At 37.6% G+C, this 19,184-nt stretch overlaps 1 protein-coding gene across 5 annotated transcripts in view; it reads left to right on the top strand.

The window, feature by feature from the left end:
• The window catches only part of ARID4A (AT-rich interaction domain 4A), a 50,030-nt gene that overhangs the window by 28,232 nt on the left and 2,614 nt on the right, over positions 1-19,184 (top strand). For 4 of the 5 annotated variants that reach the window (XM_030483077.1, XM_030483080.1, XM_030483081.1 and 1 more), the window contains 11 exons: positions 3,755-3,827; positions 6,314-6,408; positions 6,575-6,672; positions 8,166-8,394; positions 10,373-10,623; positions 12,455-12,652; positions 13,865-13,949; positions 14,118-14,319; positions 15,643-16,773; positions 16,962-17,066; positions 18,661-18,876. In XM_030483077.1, the coding sequence (XP_030338937.1) occupies positions 3,755-3,827; positions 6,314-6,408; positions 6,575-6,672; positions 8,166-8,394; positions 10,373-10,623; positions 12,455-12,652; positions 13,865-13,949; positions 14,118-14,319; positions 15,643-16,773; positions 16,962-17,066; positions 18,661-18,876 (2,683 nt within the window). The remainder of the gene's footprint in view (positions 1-3,754; positions 3,828-6,313; positions 6,409-6,574; positions 6,673-8,165; positions 8,395-10,372; positions 10,624-12,454; positions 12,653-13,864; positions 13,950-14,117; positions 14,320-15,642; positions 16,774-16,961; positions 17,067-18,660; positions 18,877-19,184) is intronic. The other variant, XM_030483079.1, reaches the window with a different exon arrangement.

Here is a 19,184-nt window from a genome sequence, read left to right as displayed (position 1 = left end):
GCATGGTATGCAGAAACAAGTGGTTTATTTACGTGTATTAAAAAACCCCTAAGCAGCTGTGATGTGTAATACACAGAATAACTTTAAAAAAACCCTAGCTAAATATTGATTAGCTAATCATCCTTCTCAGGCATGCATGCATTTGGAGTGGTTTTGGCTACTGTGAAATATGACCTACATCATACCATGCACAAATGTTCTTCACAAAGACTTTCTTGCTCACAATTTCATGCTAAAGGGCATTCTCAGAATATTCCTCAAAAAGGAGTGAAGAACTTGCGAACTGAGGCGCAGCTCTAGAGTGAGTCATTGTTGAAGATGGTTGAATTCCTGGTTGGTAGAAATTGACATTTTTAGGCTCACTCTCATCTCCACATAGTGTAAAGCTGTTAACTTGTTGAAATCGGTTTAATCCTTTTCATTTCCTTACTTAGTGTTCAAACTTGGCATCAGAAAGCAAATATGCAAGTGATGAAAACACATTTAAGTACTCTGAAGCAACCAAATTATATTAACTCTAATTGTGGCAGCTTGTCTTGATCATATACTCTTCTGAACTCCAAATCCTGTACACATTGTTCTTCCTCCTAGCTTGTATTTATTTCACAGAAGAGTTTATGGTATTGTTGGTCTATTAACAACATAAAAGAAAGATCTGTCCCTGGTACCTTCGCCCCATGTTGATTCGAGTATATGATGTACATGCTTCTAAGTAGAGATTCATTCTTTGTTTTGTAGAAGAAATTGTTTCATCCTTCGTGCTCCCACTCAGCTTCACAGGTGAGCATCCACAGAAGCTTTAACATCTTTGTGTAGAGTAAACGATGAGTCAGGATAACAGAGCAATACTCTTGTTTGAAATAATGCTTAAGACAGAAGGAAAACTTACAGTGAATGAAGTGGCTTGAAACGAAATGAAGCAAAACCGTGACAAGTTTTCTACAAGTTTCTGTGTGTTTCATGTTGTGCTTATTTGCTGGTTCTTATTCTTAAAATAATTTTACAAAATACTTGAACACAGTATTACTTGGAAAGCAGTAAGAAATAGCGTTGGGAAAGGAGTATGTCCCTTGTACAGAGATTCTGTGTAATTGTTGATTTCGCTGTTTTACTGTTTACAGTATTCTCTAACTGATGTGACCTGCTAGTCAGGAAGAAAAAATCTCAAACCCACGTTTCAACTTTTTAATTATGAGCAAAAAAAGGGCATCTTGAAGATTCTTGTTTTTTAAATAAAATTAAGCGTCTCACCCTGAGACAAAAAAGATTTTTCTCATCTTGCATTTAGTTATGGATATTGGATGAAGAACAGGAAGGCCTCCATTTTGAACTCCTTCCACTTAAAAATTACATATTGTTTTGCCTTGCAGTTGGCCTTATCTTTGACTAGTCTCCCTTTTTTGCAACATCTGTATAGGAACAAAATGAGAGATAGAACTCTCTTAAGAAACTGATTCTGCACAATTGTCACTGTGAACTTACTTACGCCCAGTCTAAAATGGGCATAAGTGTCTGGATAGAAGTGAGTTCTGGCAGGTAGCAGTGTCGCCCCAGTGCCTGCTGGAAACAGATGCTGGGAATTTCAGTTCTCCAGTTACCCAGTGCTGGTGATCACAGGTTGTGGAGTCAAGTTTCTCAGGTGTTTTCTTCACTTCAGGTGCAAATTTAAGGTTGCTGATACAGCATCTTAGATGATGTTTGATGTGTTTAAGATAAAACTCTTACTCAGAGCAGTAGACACTCCTGGGAATTCATGATGTTCAGTTATGAGTAGATAATCTTGATTAAAAAATGACAGCTTATAAAAGTCCATGTATCTTAATGTTGTAATAAGCATATCAGTGAAGGATTGGTCTTTCTCATTTTGGCCAGTAGCGAAAAAAGACACTGAAATAGCTGAATCATGATTTATTCCTTGGTGACAGTCAGACTTTAGGTCTTATTCAAGTCACCTGTCTGAAAGATTTGGTATCTACTCTGGTATTGGTGCCAGCCATGGTTCAGGCTCTGTCTGTCAAGGGGTGGCAACCTAACTCATACACCATTGACAGAGAGAAGCAGGTACAGGACTCAGGATATCTCACATAGGTGGCTGAATAGTTGGGCTTTATGCCCCTGTCCTATAAGTATGTAAAAAAGGCTTTTCATCTTTCCTTTTTGCTTTTCTTCAGCTGAAAATACTTGTTATCAGTGAAACAGTTAACATTCTGTCTGCAAGAGTGCTATTTCTAACCTACATTTCTGCTGTTCTGACCTACAGTTCTGGTTTGGCATTATGCCCACATGAAAGAAATGGTTTGAATTCAACTATTCAGAAGTATTTCTGGATGTTTATTATTATTTAGATATATTTAGTTTGCATAGTATTGCCTTCAACCAGTAAACATTAGAGTAGATGGTAGGAATTTCTCTATCCTGAAGTTGGTTCATGATCTAGTTGGAGAGAAGAAAAATGTGGTTTCTACTGCAGTAATTAATTTGTTAACCTGGGAAGTTATACTAATTTTACAGATAACTGTCTCTTTATATAATCCCTATAATGCAGTATGAGCGAATGGTTACTGATGCTGTACAATGTTGTGATGATTCATTTAATTTCTTCCAATTATTTCCCAAGAAAAAATAGGAAAAGAGGAAACAGGTATTGTCTCTTCCTGATTGTAGGTGAGCCCTGCTGGGCTTTGAAGCTCAGCATTCACTGAAGCAGTCAGGGCTGAAATTCATTCTGATGCTGGGCAGATTGCTTTCTGGTTAACAAGGCAGTAGCATATACATTTACATTTCACTGCCTGTCTTCCTGCCTTAAGGCTTAAAGTTTACAGAATGCAGAGACGACTGAAATTGAAATTGCTATTCTGGTTTCCTTCTGGAACTGCTTGTGACTTTTCTGTTATTTTTAATAATGTAATGATAAGATTTTTTTTGACACATACAGTTACGTCTTTCCTTCAAGACAGCTGCAGTCTTCCTTGTGCAAACTGCCTCACCAGCAATCCCTATGATTGCCAGGCTGGCAGGAAGAAAGCGGCATGTGTAAAGCATTGCAGGGACTTTTTTCTCTCTCTCTGCTAGAATCTTAGAAATCCCTACTTCCCAATAAATGTACTGTGTTTTCATGGTTTCCACCTGTCACTCTGTGGACTGCTTCCTATAAAGCTCATAAGTGCTCATCTCTTTGAGACTTTAAGGTAAAACTAAGGAATTTATAATAATAAATTGCAGAAGTGGCACTAAAACCGTTTCCAAATACGAGCTGAAATCAAGCATTGGAACTTAAATCACAAAAAAAAAAAAAAAATACTGTCTGGAGAATCAGAACCAGGAGAAAGAATTGTTCTGCAACCTTAGCTAGAGTTTGGGTAAGGAGGGCGAGTTAAACAAGAAAACCCCAAACAAACAAAACCCAAACCAAAACCCCTAGAGTTCCTGTGAACTGCTTCAGTCTTGTAAATATACATAAAAGTTCTACTTCGAGCAGTAGGGAAAGTATATTAGTGTTTTCATTTTGAGGGTCACATTTACATTCTTTCTGTCATGGATTGAGGCTTTCCCTGACGTGCATTTTCTTTTTCTCTTCCTTAGGTACACACTTAAGTCTCTGGAGTAAATTTTGTTTTCTGCATATTTCACCATTATATGGGTGCAGGGCCAAATGGGCAGTGGTTTGGGTTTAGTTCTCACTGTTAGGCTTTTGTACAAATAAATTGTTACTTCGTATATTTAGTTTTCATTATGACTGCATTTATTTTCACAGCCTGAGGAAGAGCTTGATCCTGAAGAGAGGGACAACTTCCTCCAACAACTTTACAAGTTTATGGAAGACAGAGGTAACACTGAATTACTGTATTTATTTGTTTATAATTTAATCTCTAGCCCACTTTAATGGCTTTCTAAAATTGCTTTTAAATGTAATGGGTATTATTATGAGCATATTTTTCATGTCGGTGAAAAAAATAACAGCTAGTCTGGTGCAAGGAGAAACACTTTTACCCATTTTCATATGTGGCTGGTCTACTTCTAGTACTTTGAAGCACGTCACACAGAGGAAACTCAAGTCCTCCCAGAGGTGTTTTGGTTTCGTTTTGCTTTCACAAAACCTTTTTTATGTTAACAATCCCTATTAAATAAGCTCTTGGTTGATTGCTTGTTGTGACAGCCATGGCTGGGAACTTTGCTGCTGTTAATCTCAGGCTGGAACCTGAGGAGGCTGTTCATGGATGGTGAAATTCAACCAGCAGGGAATGGGAGATATGCCATCTTCAAGTCTCCTTGCAGAACTGTCTTAATCATGTGCAGGTGTACCAGTGATATTTGCCTCAAGAGACAACTTAAAAGATTGTTACTTTGTCCTCTAGAAAATAGCGTATTTTAAATATCTGTCTTTACAGAATTAGGTGAGACCGTACTGGAATAATCCTGGTCTGAGATCTACACTGGAAGTACATGTGCTATGTATAGAGAGCAGGATATACCTGCTGACCTGGGAGAACTATTGTTGCGTAAGCCATTCACATCTGCAGTTGTGATGAGGCTGACACTAAAATGGCAGGTTTTTCTGTTCCTTGGCTGCACACCACTGCCCCTTTAAAAAAAAGAAAAAAAAAAAGCCTGGAAAGAGTTTCATCTTTTAGAGTATATTTGTTCATTTCACTCATGAACTTGCTATTTCAATTTGAATACTGTGTTAATCCGGCAATAACACTGGTGGAGGTTGATTACAAGTGCAACTGCTGCCCTTTTACTCTATTTTTCTTTCTTTTTCCTTGACAAAAGTTACCTGAATGATATTTCTATAGCAGCATATGGTACAGCAAATGCTGATGTACTTGAATTTGAAGTAACCAAAGCTAAGAGTAAAATGTAAAGTGCATGTAGTGCCTAAATATTCCGCCCCCCCTTTTTTTTCTTGCATTTTAAGATTTTGGGGGGAAATCAAGTTACCTCTGTAAAAGAGGCTCCGCATCCTTATGAGTGAGGTGTGTTCTAGCCCACAGAATCGTAAAAGAACAGTTCCAAGTCTATTCGCTATTGCCAGTTCTTATCACAGGTTTAGAAATTGATCTTGTATTATATGAAAATATACCGGAGTTCATCCAATATAATTTTGAGGCCTCCTCTGTATAACCAGTGTTTCTGGAGAATAACCTGCCTTGGGGAGTAAGAGTCTATGTCAGGTTGAAAAAAGAACACTCCTATGCTGCTGGACTAATCCACAATTTTCTTTCTTGTAGCATGATTCTTCCCCCTTTTCTGTTTTCCTCCTTCTTCACTCCCTTTCTTAAGCAGTCTTAGGCTATAAACCACGTAGGGATCATGTCAGGCACTTGTAGAGACAGAAGAAAAAAACATTTGCGCACCAAATTTGGAGACTCAGCCCAGAAACTATCATTTAAGCTAGTATGTTGATGGAACAACATACAGAACTTTTTCAGGACTGGGTCTTTCCTCCTGCCTGTGTACATTAATTTCCTTTTTTTTTCCCCCTCGTAGGAAGATTTCTTTTCCCACAGGATTTCTTCTACATTCTGTTCTCTCAATATGAATGTTTTGATTTGTGTGATCATGACAGTGTTCTCAAAGTCCTATGAAATTATTTTAATGATTCCAAATATAATTGCGTGAAGATGAGAAGCAGCAGGGTGAGGTTTGATATTCTTCTTTGCTGGGAGGAATACTGTCTACATATGCAGCCACTTGCCCCAAGTCACTTTTGGTTTCTCCTTTTGCAGTTAATTATTGTTCTTTACATCATTGCCACTCATCCGATTTGAGTTCATTCTTTTTTTCCCAGAACTGTCCCAAATAGTCACATCCTGTTAGGGCTTTGTGCTTTTTCACATTCTGATGATTTGCCTGTGTATATCTTTTTCTAATCCAACATTTCTGCTGCTTCCACATTCCTTTCAGACCACAGTGTTTTGAGTTAATCTCTTTGCACATTGCTCTACACCAGCATTCATCAGGTGTTCTGTGGAGCTTGCTGCAATTCTGGCTGTTTTCCCCGTTCAGGAGACTGACAGTGGGATACAGCCAGTTCGATGGCACAAATTTGAAAGGAGGTTGAGTAATCGTAGTTAGCAGGCAGCTGGTGCCAGTGTGCTAATAAACCACCCAGAAATAAGTGATGCATTCAAAGTAGGGTGAAGCCTTAATTCCTGACTAGAAACTACTAACTTGCAACTTTTATCTTGGAATTATTAAATACAGATTTTAAAATGTAGAAAGACATTAGTAATCAAACGTGTGCTAAAGGAATAGAAGTGGTTTGTTGTTCTTTGTGGTAAATTCTTATTTCTGGTTTTGTTTTATTTAGGTACTCCTATCAATAAACCACCTGTTCTGGGCTACAAGGACCTTAATCTCTTCCAACTTTTTAGGCTGGTATATCAGCAGGGTGGGTGTGACAATGTAAGTGTTGGATGTTTCCTGAACTACGTGTCTCTGTTCGTTCTTAAAGGCTGTGGCTTGTGGCTGTGTTATCATTCCTTAATGTTCTCTGTTAACAAAACCTGAAAACTTCATTTTTTTTCTTTCTTCTTTTTATATTTCTTTTTTTTTTTTTTTTCTCCCAAAGATTGAGAGCGGTGCTGTATGGAAGCAAATTTATATGGACCTTGGCATTCCTATTTTGAACTCGGCTGCTTCCTACAATGTAAAAACTGCTTATAGAAAGTAAGTTCTCATATTGTATGGCGGTGAAAACATTCTTCCTGGGTGGTTTTTTAGTAGCATGTGCAATATTCAAGCAATTTTTGATAGGTTAATGAAACAGTAGTTGATATTCTTCAGTTAATGAACAGTTCTGAGCATTTTCCAGTGCTGAGGATTAAGATGGTGGAGGACAGGAGTGCATGCTCAGGGCTGTGTAAGTTCCTGTTGCTCTAGTATATTAGAATTCTACTAATTTCCTTATCAAGCAGCATTTACTTTCAGCATGTGATGATGCTATTTCAGAGTACAACAATGAAATTTATAAAAAAAGCTTTGGCAAATTCGAATTTTGTAGATGCTGCATGCAATGAGGAGAATTTTATGCCAGTTTCTTTAACTTCCTGAAAAACATTGATATAGACATGTTTCAGATTGCATATTTAAATACCATCTTTGTGGAATCTGTAGAATAATGGTTTTAGGGCAGTTTAGTTTATGTTGCTGTGGTGGATGTGACAGGATGAAGTAGTAAAATCACTGCTTGCAATGAGTAAATGCATAAATTCTTTTATTCTGACCCCTGGTTTTCAGTTGTGTTTTACCTTTTGAAATGGAAACCTAGGAATGACACTTTTCAAGCTCATTTTGTAAATAAAAATAATTCTTATTATTTATCCTCCTGGAAGTTTGACAAGAAACAATTGGGCTTTTTAAGTAAAAGGGAAGAATGAGGTTCTCTTGACTCAAACCTAAGGAAATTTGGCTGATTGAATAGGGATGACTAATGACTCAACTCATATTAATGTTGATGAAGATGAAAATATTCAGACTGTCTGCAGTGGGATTTGAACTGGGCACATATTTAAGGTCTATATTTTACAGAGAATATCATAAAAAGAGTAATTGGTAAATACGTACTGGGTTGCTGTTACAGTGGAAATAATTATGTTGTATAGACACATGATAGTATGTTGTAACTTGTGTATTTATTTCTTCGGGAATAAGCTAGTTCCTATTTCTCTCACCTATAACTGGATTAGAGTGTGCACACAGGCAGTTACCAGAGAACAAGCTGATGCATGGCAGTTTGTTACCATGTGGTAACTTGTTTGTATGCCCACATTCTAATACTAGGCTGATTTTAGCTGTCATTATGCATTTGCAGAACAGTGTACTTGTTCTTAGGCTTGAAAGTCACGAAATCTTAATTGGATGGGGATGAAGTTAAATTTGTGGGAAGCACCTGTGTGGATTCTTTCTCACCATTTGACTTGTGTGCGTAATAGCTTCTTTTCAAAATCTTCTCTGGCTTTTTATTTTGTTTATTTGGGCTTGGTTTTTTTTGTTGTTTTGCTGGTTTTGTTGGGTTGCTTGTTTTCGTTGGGGTTGTTCTGCCCTCTTCCCCTTTTCCCCCCCAAAGTTACTGCTTCTCTTGCTTTTCTCTGAGCAGAAAAATAGGTTTTATGCACTTCAATAAAGAGAAAATATAAATGAAGCTTTATTTGTATCTATAGGTATCTTTATGGTTTTGAGGAGTACTGCCGTTCTGCAAACATTCAGTTTAGGACTATCCATCACAATGAACCAAAAGTAGTAGAAGACATACAGAAACGTATGGAACCAATGGAGGAAAGTGTGAAAGAAGAACAAAAAATGCCCCCAACAGAAGTTAAAAAAGAAGCAGAAGAAAATTATTCCAGCAGTGAAAGTGAAAAAGAAGAACCAGAACTAAGATCCCCAAGGGTAAGTGGCTTGAACTGGTTTCTATTTAGTACTTAACAAAACCCCTTTGTATACTGAACAGTTTACATAATGAGTTTTCCCTTGTGGAGTGATTGTAGGTTTGGATTGGCATACTTGTACAGGCATACGACAGGGTTCTGCGAACACAGAGTTGGTGTTAATGGTTAATTACGTCCTACCTGTGAACAGATCAGTTTTGTTTATTTCTTCATACTCTAAGCCATCTGTGGGATTTGCTCAGGCTGTGTTGAATGTCAGACATGTTTCAGTTCAGGGATGGCTTGAGAGCTACTGAGGGCTGGATATCGTCAGAATATCAGCCTGTGAAACTCAGCAGGACAGTCGTGGTTGTGGGTGGGAATTTCTACGGCACATCGAATTTGCAGCTTTCTGGCAAGAAGCAGGAATATCAAAGGACGATTACAGCTTTAAGAATCAAAGGAAGACCCATTTCTCTGAGTTGGTTTTTATCACAGTATCTCTTTTTTTAATAAAAGAAACACTACAATTTTCCTGTATGTAGGCAAAGTAGAGAGAGGAGCACTTACATTTTGTCTTCCTTCATTCTTGAGTGCTGTAGAGGTGAGGGTGGTGGTAGTAGTTACATAGTGACCCATCAGCTAGTGGATACTGAACCTGATGGGGAATACAAGAATACTTTTAAGGTATTTGAATATGATGCTGTAGCACTCCTGTTAATTCTGTTAAAAGGATATTTTATGTTCTTTAATAGAGCATGATTGCTGAAGGACAGGAATTGCTGCTTTTTAAGTTGTTCAAGTTGTAAGGATTCTGTTCAACTGAAATGTAATTTGATTATAGTACTTCTGGCAAACCAGCTTTTCAAGCAAGTTTATGGCCTTTTAAATTAATAGATGAAAAGACGAATCCAAACTTGTGTTTACACTATGTATTATGTTTTACATTTCTATCTAACTGCAAGTGGTTTTTCCAATCTGTATCAGCCATAAGGAACTTCCTGGCGTGACATCAGTTTTGTTGTTAGTTTTTGTGGTTTGGGTTTTAGGGTGGGTTGGTTTTTTGAGGGGGGGGTTGCAGTTGGTTTTGTCTTTTTTTTTTTTTTTTTTTTTTTTTAAGGGGGGGAAAACTGGTGAGAGGATAAAGTAGAAGAATTTTTTGTCCTTTTTATGATTGGCTGTCTGTGTTAATTTCTTGCCAAATAAATATTATTTGGTTATATTTTATTACTTTATTAATCCATTCACCAGCTATGAATTATTATTTTTCCAAAGTATTTGAAGTATTTGCTATTATCCTATTGTGAAGTTTAATTATCACAGTACCTTCGTTACTGTTGTCTTTGGATAGCCTCCAGATAATTAATCTTGTATTCATAATGTATTTTAAATGTTCTTATTACAAAGCAATGACTCTATCAAAAGACTTTCAATAGCAAAATGACAAACCTGTACTAGATCCCCAAGAGCAAGCTGCACATAGCCCAGACAGCAGTTGTAACAGGTGGCTGTCAGGGCTGAAGGTGCCTCTCAAGCATCTTAAGCATCATCAAGTCCTCTACAAGCACTTCAATTAACGCTATTGCCGTAGTTGAGCAACGCATTGTGGCCCTTTCTGTCAGGGCAACAGACCTTACAGATCCAAACAAATGTCCTGAAATCCTCTAGAAGTTAATCAGAAGCTCATGCTCTTTATTCCAAATGAAGCAGAATGGCTTTATTTTGAGGTGATTTTGTTTTGGTATGTTCTTTTCTATGTGTGTGTGTGGTTTTTTTGGGGGGTGGGGTTTTGGTTTTCTTTTTTGGTTTCTTGTTCCCCCCCACCCTCCCCAACAAGACTTTAAGGTGTTATCTTAAGATTTTTAGAGTATTTTGCTTTTTGCTGCTATCTCCAGCTTTTCTTCTGTACAAGAATATTATTATTTCCCTTTTCACTGAGGTTTGGACTATACAGAGAACAGTTGACAAGAGTCATTAAACTGTTCTTATTTCTGTTCTAGGGACGAAGAAGACTTACCCGTGATGCAACCCCAGCTAAAAAAGATAGTGAAGAGGATAAAACACAAGACAAATTAAAAGACAATAACAAAGAAAACAAAGATATAGAGGAAATGCCTGAGAATGCAGAGAAGAAAGAAAATGAAACTCCACTAGGGAGAAAAAGTACACCAAAGCAAAGAGAGAAAAAAATGAAAAAACAGGAGGATTCTGATAAAGAGTCAGACGAAGAGGAAGAGAGGCAGAGGGAGAGGTAAACATTAACTTTTGTCACTTTCTTACACTTATGTCTGTGTCAGGATTGAGCCATACTTCAAACAGGAGTATACACAACTAAAATGTGGAATATGGGGATCTATTCACTCAGAAAGACAGGAAAGGAAGAATTTTCTTTCAAGCTTGTAAAGTATGCTGTACTTTATGGAAGCATCTTTTTTTGGTAGGCAGCAGACTTTCATTTTCCTGAAGGTCTTGCCAAGGATGTGTTGGTGTTTTGTCACACTGGTATGTACAGAGTAGACCAGGCTGTGTATGTCAGGTGCTGTATGGATGGTGAGCAACTGTTTGGGCAGACTTTTCTGGGCAGTTGAAATACAAATGGAAAAGAGAGACCCTCTTCTCCCGTGCTTTTGTTAAAGTGTTTAGTGATGGCTGGTGAACCTACAGCATGCTTATTTTCGTTACTTGATGTATTGTAGGCAGGCAGGCAAGGGATCAGCTAATAAAGAAAGGAAAAGGAAAGAGGGAGTTTGTATGAAACCCACAGGTAGGGTGAAGAGGAGAATGGAGGGACATGGAAGGGCAAAGGAAAAATAGCATCCAGAGACTAAGCTTGACAAGTTGAATTGGATTTATAGTCTTGGTTACAAATGAGTTGTGACCAGGTGAATAATTCATTACCAGAGTAGACCTCTTAGCTAACTTTGGCTGTGGTCAAAGGCAGTGTCTTACCAGCTTAAGCTGGCTTTCCTACCTTGTTTTTCTTGCCCATGTGGCTAAGTGGTGTGGATATGGATGCTGAATGAAGCCTGATAGGGGTATTGCATGTTTTCTTCTACAGAGCTTTGAGGAGTAGGAAAAAGATATGGTTATTTTAAAGAAAGTGTCTCTCTGTAGTCCAGAAAAGATAATCTTGCAGTGCCCCGTAGCATGTGGAAATGTCTGAAATGAAGGTGCAGTGTGGGTGTGCAGCAGGTCACAGAGGGATATCAGGTGACATGGGCACCAAAGAGTTTTCTTTAAGTGACATGGATGGTGCTTGTCCTCTTTCTTTTAATTGTTTGCCACAGCAAGATAGTTGCTGTGGAAGGCTAATGAATATATTTCACTAAAAGCAAACCCGTAGTCTTTTTCACTATTTTCTTTTTTGGTGACTTTTTAGAAATTTAACTTTTACATTATGCTAAATTCACCCTAAAAAAGGGAGAGAAGTATAGGTAAAAATAGGTTAGATTGTGATTCTTGAAAGTATGTTTAGGTAGAATGGTTAAATATCAGATATTAGCTCTGTCTACGTCTTATTATAGCTATAAGAGGTGTGTAGACACTTTTAATCTTTGTTAAACACTGTTGTAATCAACTTTTTTCAATGGAATGGTGTTTGCACCTGTGAGAGGATCACTATGATGGCAATTCAAGCTTACACACACTATTATTAAACTGTAGCCTATTAAGCAGACTGTAGGAGAAAAAATTTTTTTCTTTTTAAATAATGTGTCAAAATCAGCTCTTCCTGTCTTATTTATGAGCCAAACACTGAGTTAACTTATTCCTCTTTCTGCATTATCAAACCATTCATTTAAAAATTAATTTTTAAGTTCTGGGGTAGTTGTACACATAATCAATTGTGTTTATATTACAATTTTTCTGGATATTTTTAGCATTTACTCATGTTCTCTCAAAGTCCTGTTCTTGATGTGAGAAGCTATGTCCAAGCTAGCTTCAAGGGCAGTGCAGGATACAGAAGATGAAAACATTTCTTTTCTTGCAGTCTTTTTCTTTTGTAGTAGCTTGGCTATGCTAGTTAAACGTTGAAACATCGATTGTCTCTAATTAGTGGGCATTTTAAATACACTTTACTGCAGGGAGGAAATTGAGAACAAAGGAGAATCAGAAGGTGAAGAGGATGAGGAGGATGCAGAACCCTGCCTGACTGGAACCAAAGTGAAAGTAAAATATGGGCGTGGAAAGACTCAAAAAATCTATGAAGCCAGTATTAAAAGCACAGAAATTGATGATGGAGAAGTTTTATATTTAGTTCATTACTATGGTTGGAATGTAAGGTGAGGATAACAATTGCCTTTCATTCTTTGTTTGTTAAAAGGATTATTTGCAAAAGAACTTTCTTTTCTAAGAACAAAAAGAGAAAGATGATTAGTGACTTGGCTCCAAATGGAATTATCAACACAGTAAGAGGATCTGACTCTATTACACGTTTCAGTGTTGGTAATTTTGTTCATGGTATGACACTACAACATTGAAATCTCAGAATATACTTCCTTGTACGTTTCCAAGTTTTCATCTGGCTTAAAGTGAGTAATCCTCACTCCTCACAGGAGCATCCCTGTAATTTATTGTGTCAGCTACTGTTGCATTATTGGACTTTATTTAAGGGAGTCACTGATAATGGTGAAGACCTCTACAATTAAGTGTATGAAGCACCGAAATTTTGGCAACACAATTTATTCTTGTACTGAATGTTAACTGTGATTATAAAGAACGGTTGTTATGAAGAACTACAGAATCTTTAAATGCTTCTCTTGGCAGCCATGCTTTATATTCAGTAGTGCTGCAGAAATGGATTTTTTGCTCTTGTTCTTAAGAGCATTGTGATTATGTAGACAAAAATATCACAAATTGAATTTTTGAAACTAGAATGCTTCTGGTATATAACCTGAGATGTTCCAAATCTGTACATTTCTAATCAAACTAAGCAAATTTCTTTTATGTGGCAACATAAAGTTTATGTGTGTGGGGGGATATACTTACATGTGTCCCTTTCACCTTTTTAATAACTCCGGAGATTTTAAGGAGCACTAGCAGTGTATTTGTGCTTTTCAGAATCTCATCCAGTTTGTTGGTATAATTTTTAAATTTTACCTTAAAACCTAAAACCAAAAACCACACAACCACACAAAAACCCAAAAAACCAAACAAAAAGGCATTTTACTATTGTGGTGAAAACTGCTTTTTGTATATGATGTAAAATAATTGACAAAATTACAGCTGATGCAGTCCCCTGGGTTCCAGTGCTTTGCTAGCAAGAGACAGGGAAGTTTGCACCTCTGTTCCCCCATCCCATAGATTTTTTTTTTTGTGGGCTAGAAATGTAATTCATCTTTCTAATGCCAGATACTGCGTGTGTTTGTAAATATATGCTCTGCTTTCCTACCTCTCTTTAATAAATGTTTCCTGTAACTCAGTCTTTTTAATCCCCCTATTGCAAACAACGTTTTTACACATAGTGATAACAGTATGTTGTTACTCACTTCTAGATATGATGAGTGGGTGAAAGCGGATCGGATTATCTGGCCTGTGGACAAAGGAGGACCAAAGAGAAAACAGAAGAAAAAAACAAAAGTAATAGTTATTTCAATAAGTTTTTTTGTGGTACAATGCTTAATGACTATCACAGTTCCTTATTTTTCAAAAAAGTTACTCAGTCCACAGCCTATTTTTTTTAATACAAGTGTAGAGTAAAAGATTTGATGATCAGCAGTTTACAAACATTCGTTGTTTTCCCCTCAGAATAAAGAAGACAGTGAGAAGGATGAGAAGAAGGATGAGGAGAAACAAAAATCAAAGCGCGGGAGACCCCCTCTGAAATCTACTCTTCTATCCAACACATCCTGCAGTTTATCCAAAACGCCTAATAGTGAAGGTAAATCAGGAGCCAGAAGTGCACGGAACAACTTGTCAGATTCCTCACCATTACCAAATGGAACAGAAGGTACATCTGGTGCACTCATGTTCTGGCATGGAAGTGCATGTAAACAGTGACGTAATGCAGTGCATTAATATGACAACTTCAGCGAACACAGTGCCGTCAGCAGCTTTAAAGTCCTACTTACCCAGTCAGCGTGCAAGCAACAGAACTGAACAAATTTTTGGCACAGGTTTTACTCTATAAAAATGAATACTTCTGATTTTTAGCAACACCTTGCAGGCAGATAAGACGTAGCTCAGGAATGTTTGATTCTGGTAGAGGATCAAATGATGAGCACGTAGGCTTCTGAGGTTTTTCAGTACTTTTTTGAAGAGAAATTTGATTTTTACCTTTTTGTTGTTGATTTTTTTCCTCCCTGTGAATTTTATTGAGGAAATAGTTGAGCTGACACTGCTGAGGAGCACAGTTTGCTCACAGAAGAGCTATGGCATGGAAATGACTGTGCAAGTCATTCCATACTCTTTAGCCTAGAGCCTTTCAGTCCTAATCATGAGCAGACCAACTCTAGTAGTATAATGATAGTCTTCATTGTGGTAATTAAGTCCTCAACACCAGTACGAAATCACGCACCCTAAGTTGTTAATTACATACAAATGGCAGCAATATTTGGTGTTTCTAAGTCTCTGTGAAAAAGAACTGAAGTGAAACCACTGTCTACTTTTAGCACAGATCCCTGAATAATCTGGTAATGTAAATATGCTGGCTCCGCATATGATGCGTGATTTGTACAATAGTTTAACAATGAAATGTCCATATTGTGGTGTAGAAGGGTTTGGTTTTTTGGTTTGGTTTGATTTTTTCACTGTTTGGGGGTGCATGGAGGGGAGAAGTGTTGGGTTTTTTGCTTTGTAATGTCAGGTGGGGCAGGCAGTTTCCACAGATAGATACCGGATTATGGGAATCTGGTTTTTCTACTATAATTTGTTTATACCAGCTTATTTGGGAAATAGTAGTAGTAGAATCACAGAATATCTCAAGATATTCTGTGGGACTCATATTCTCAAGGGACTCATAAGGATAATCAAGTCCAACTCCCTACTCCTTGCAGGACTACCTAAAACTAAATCCTGTGATTTGAGTGTTGTCCAGATGCATCTTGAACTCAGATAGCACCGCTACTATTGTAGTTTCATAGAAATTATTGATAAAAATAAGAAGTCATAAGTACGTTGAATTACACAGGACTTCAAGTTTGAAATTGTGTATTCTAAACTGATGTTAATGTGGTAAATTACTGGGAAGAAAGTTTTTGTGTGGTTGAAAAAGGAAATTGTGCTGTAATTGATGATTTAAGGTGCTGTTTCCTTCTTTTTTTTAAATTTGTAGATTCTGGCTCTTCTGACAGTGAAGCAGATGAATCATCTGAAAAGAATTTGAATGAAGAATTTTCTCCAGAAACTTCAGAACTGGAAAAAAGTGAAAAGCTACATGATGAGAAGCTAGATGAAGAAAACCCAAAGATTCCTCATGCATTGAAAGAAAATGACAGGACTCAAGTACAGCCACTAGAAACACTGAAACTGGAAGTCGAAGAAAGTGAACAAATTGTTCAGACTTTTGGAAATAAAACAGAACAAACAGAAGAAGTCAAAAGGGAGGCTGAAAAATCACCTAAAGGAAAAGGGAGAAGGAGCAAGACAAAAGATCCTTCTTTAGAGAATGCCAAGATTTCACCAGGAAGCCAAGAAGAGGTGGCAAATGAATCTCTTGCAGAACCTGAAAGATTAGACATGTCTTCCTTGGACTGTAAAGAAATTTCCAGCACTACTGAAAGTGAAACAGAACCTTCTACAAAAGATAAGAAGCTTTTGAAAAGGAAAACTTTAGAACAGGCATCGCCTGAGAAGAGAAATCGACGACAGAGTGAGATGGAAGTGCCAAATATTGTATCTGAAGAGAGGACCAATGAATGTACTGGAGCAGAAGAATGTAGAGGGCTGAATGCTGAAGAGTCCCTCAGAACGGAGAATGAGGAAATGCCATCCCTGGTGGCAGAATCAGTTCAGCACACTCAAGAGCTGAGAAACGAGAACTCTGAACGTCCTTCTGAAGAAAATGAGAATGTTCCCTTAAAAGATGAGGATGATGCAATGCCTCAGATTGGTCCCGAAACACTGCTGTGCCATGAAGTAGACTTGGATGACTTGGATGAAAAGGAGAAGAGCAGTAGTGAAGACATCGTATCGGAAAAGCCAGATCCTAATGCTTCAAATCCAAATCTATCTGCCTTACCCGCTGCTGTCCAGTCAAGCTTTTCCATGATCTCACCTCTTACTCTTAGCCAGGATGAATCACGCAGTATCAAGAGTGAAAGTGACATGACGATTGAAGTCGACAGTGTGGCGGAAGAGTCTCAAGAAGGTCTCTGTGAAAGCGAGTCTGCTAATGGATTTGAAGCCAGTACCACATCAAGCACCTGTAGTCTATCTGTGCAAGAAAGAGAGATTGGAGAGAAAGGTGAGTGTTCCTGTCAACAGTCATTCTCTGCTCTAATGATTTCTGAAGCCATCTTAAGACTTGTTTTACTAAAAATCGCCACTTTGCTTTGTCTTCTGGTTTTAAATTTCTTTGTTGCTTATAAAAAAAGAGTTTGTTAGTAGCAGAGATATTTGAGGTGTCTTGTCTTTATTTATTTTCTCATTTAGGTCAAAAAAGACCCAGTGATAGCAATAGTGGAACACTGGCAAAAAAACAAAAGCGTACCCCAAAGCGAACAAGTGCTGCAGCCAAAAATGAAAAGAATGGAACAGGTACATTCGAAGGGGGGAGGGGGAAGGTTATGCTGCCCTACCAACACGCATAAGGGCGCAGTGTTCTCACTGTTACCCGTTATTTCGATTGGATGGGACTTCCTCGTCAGGGTTTTTCATGATTATTCACGAATATTAAGGTGCATGATTATTGGCTGTTAACTGGAAAGAACTTAGCAGCTCTGCAGTAGCAGTGTTCCTGGGAGATCTCTTGGTTATTTTTAATTGCATCCTTAGGAGAAACTTTTATTAAAAGTGTATATTAGCAGTTACTAAATATTTACCATTATGATCATTTTTATATAGAATCATCAAATAGTTTGGGTTGGAAGGGACCCTCAAAGCTCATCTAGTCCAATCCCTCTGCAATGAGCAGTGACATCCTCAACTAGATCAGGTTGCTCCCATCTAGCCTGGTCTTGAATGTCTCCAGGTATGGCACATCTACCACCCCTCTGGGCAACCGGTGCCAGTATTTTACCACCTTCATTGTAAACAATTTTTAACTTGCATCCAGCCCGAATCTCACCTGTTCTAGTTTAAAACCATTACTCCTCGTCCAGTCGCATGAGGCCCTGCTAAAAAGTCTCTCTCCGTATTTCCTATAGGCACCTTTTAAGTACTGAAAGGCTGCAGTAATTGGGTTGGTTATGAACTTCTGAGAGGGGAGCTTGTTCCGAGTAGGAACATCTCCTTCAAAGTATTACAGTAGGTGTTTCTCATGGGGAAAAAATGCATCTATGAAGTACAGAAAAAATGCTTGATGCTAAAGAATAACTTTCCAGCAAAAGCAATCTTGTGTGTTTTTATCTCAATTATGTGACTTATTTTTTAATTTACTATAGAAATTTTGATTTTTGCATTTCTGTAACACATTTCTGGTGATGAATTGAATGTATTGAATGATGTATTGAATGAGTCAATATATTTAGGCCCTGTGGCAGTATTGTTACAATTTTTAAATATCAGACAAATATGAATTCTGGCATACAATATTCAGACATATTTGACATGCCTGTGTAAAACTTTGAAATTCCTGTGGCAATCTAAAATATTTGCATATATTAGCTTAAAATTTTCTGTTAAATATTAAAGCATTTATGCTTTTAATCATGTTTCAGAACTGTTCCTTTAGATGTGTAAAGCAATTTGGTAGATATATATAGTCATGGGCTACCTACCTATATTAATACAGTTTTGATCTTTGAAAAGGGGATTGTAGTGTTTGTTTTATATTATAACATCAAAATATGTGACTTAAACATAGTTTATCAGTGCTCTAATATTCTTATTTTAATAAGCTGCTTTATTACTTTTATAAAAATTTTGACTATTGCTCTTTAACTAAAGGCCTAGTGAGCCTTTGGCTTCTCCTGCATTAAGGATCGGTACACTTGGGAGTTCAGTGCCTGTTGTATCTGATAAGGTTATACATTGAATCTCATATGGTTTTTCCTTGTGTGCATTCTGGGATCTCCTAAGCCAGAAGGAGCAGTTTTTTCTTAATCATTTTTTCTGACTATAACTACAGTTCTAAAATGTCAAGTTGTTTGTTTGGGTTCTTTTAAATCCAAGTACATTTCTCTTACTGCAGGACAAAGTAGTGACAGTGAAGACCTTTCTGTCCTGGACAGTTCAAGTAAATGTACTCCTGTAAAACATATAAATGCATCCAAACCACAGAAGATTTCCCGATCACCTGCAAGAGTGATATCGCCTCACATCAAAGATGGAGAGAAGGATAAACACAGAGAAAAACACCACCACCAGAACGCTTCACCTAGAGTATACAAATGGAGTTTTCAGCTCAGTAAGAATTCTTTAAGTGACTTGATTAGAGGGAATTTATGAGAAAACTTGTTCTGAAAGAAAAATGTGGGGTTCCAAATTAGGTACAGGCCTTTTATGGCCTGGTTATGGAAGTATGTTAACTTCTATGCTGCATTTTGTAAATTCTTCAGATTAATCATAAAATCCTAGAATAGTTTGGGTTGGAAGGGACTTTAAAGACCATCTAGTTCCAACCTCCCTGCTGAAGTCAGGGATGCCTTTCACTAGACCAGGTTGCTCCAAGCCCTGTCCAACCTGGCCTTGAACACTGCCAGGGATGGGGCAGCC

This window comes from Strigops habroptila, chromosome 4, assembly GCF_004027225.2.
Source record: "Strigops habroptila isolate Jane chromosome 4, bStrHab1.2.pri, whole genome shotgun sequence".
Taxonomy (NCBI): Eukaryota; Metazoa; Chordata; class Aves; order Psittaciformes; family Psittacidae; genus Strigops; species Strigops habroptila.
The sequence above is the reverse complement of the archived record's forward strand: the minus strand, read 5'-3'. Positions and strand labels throughout refer to the sequence as shown.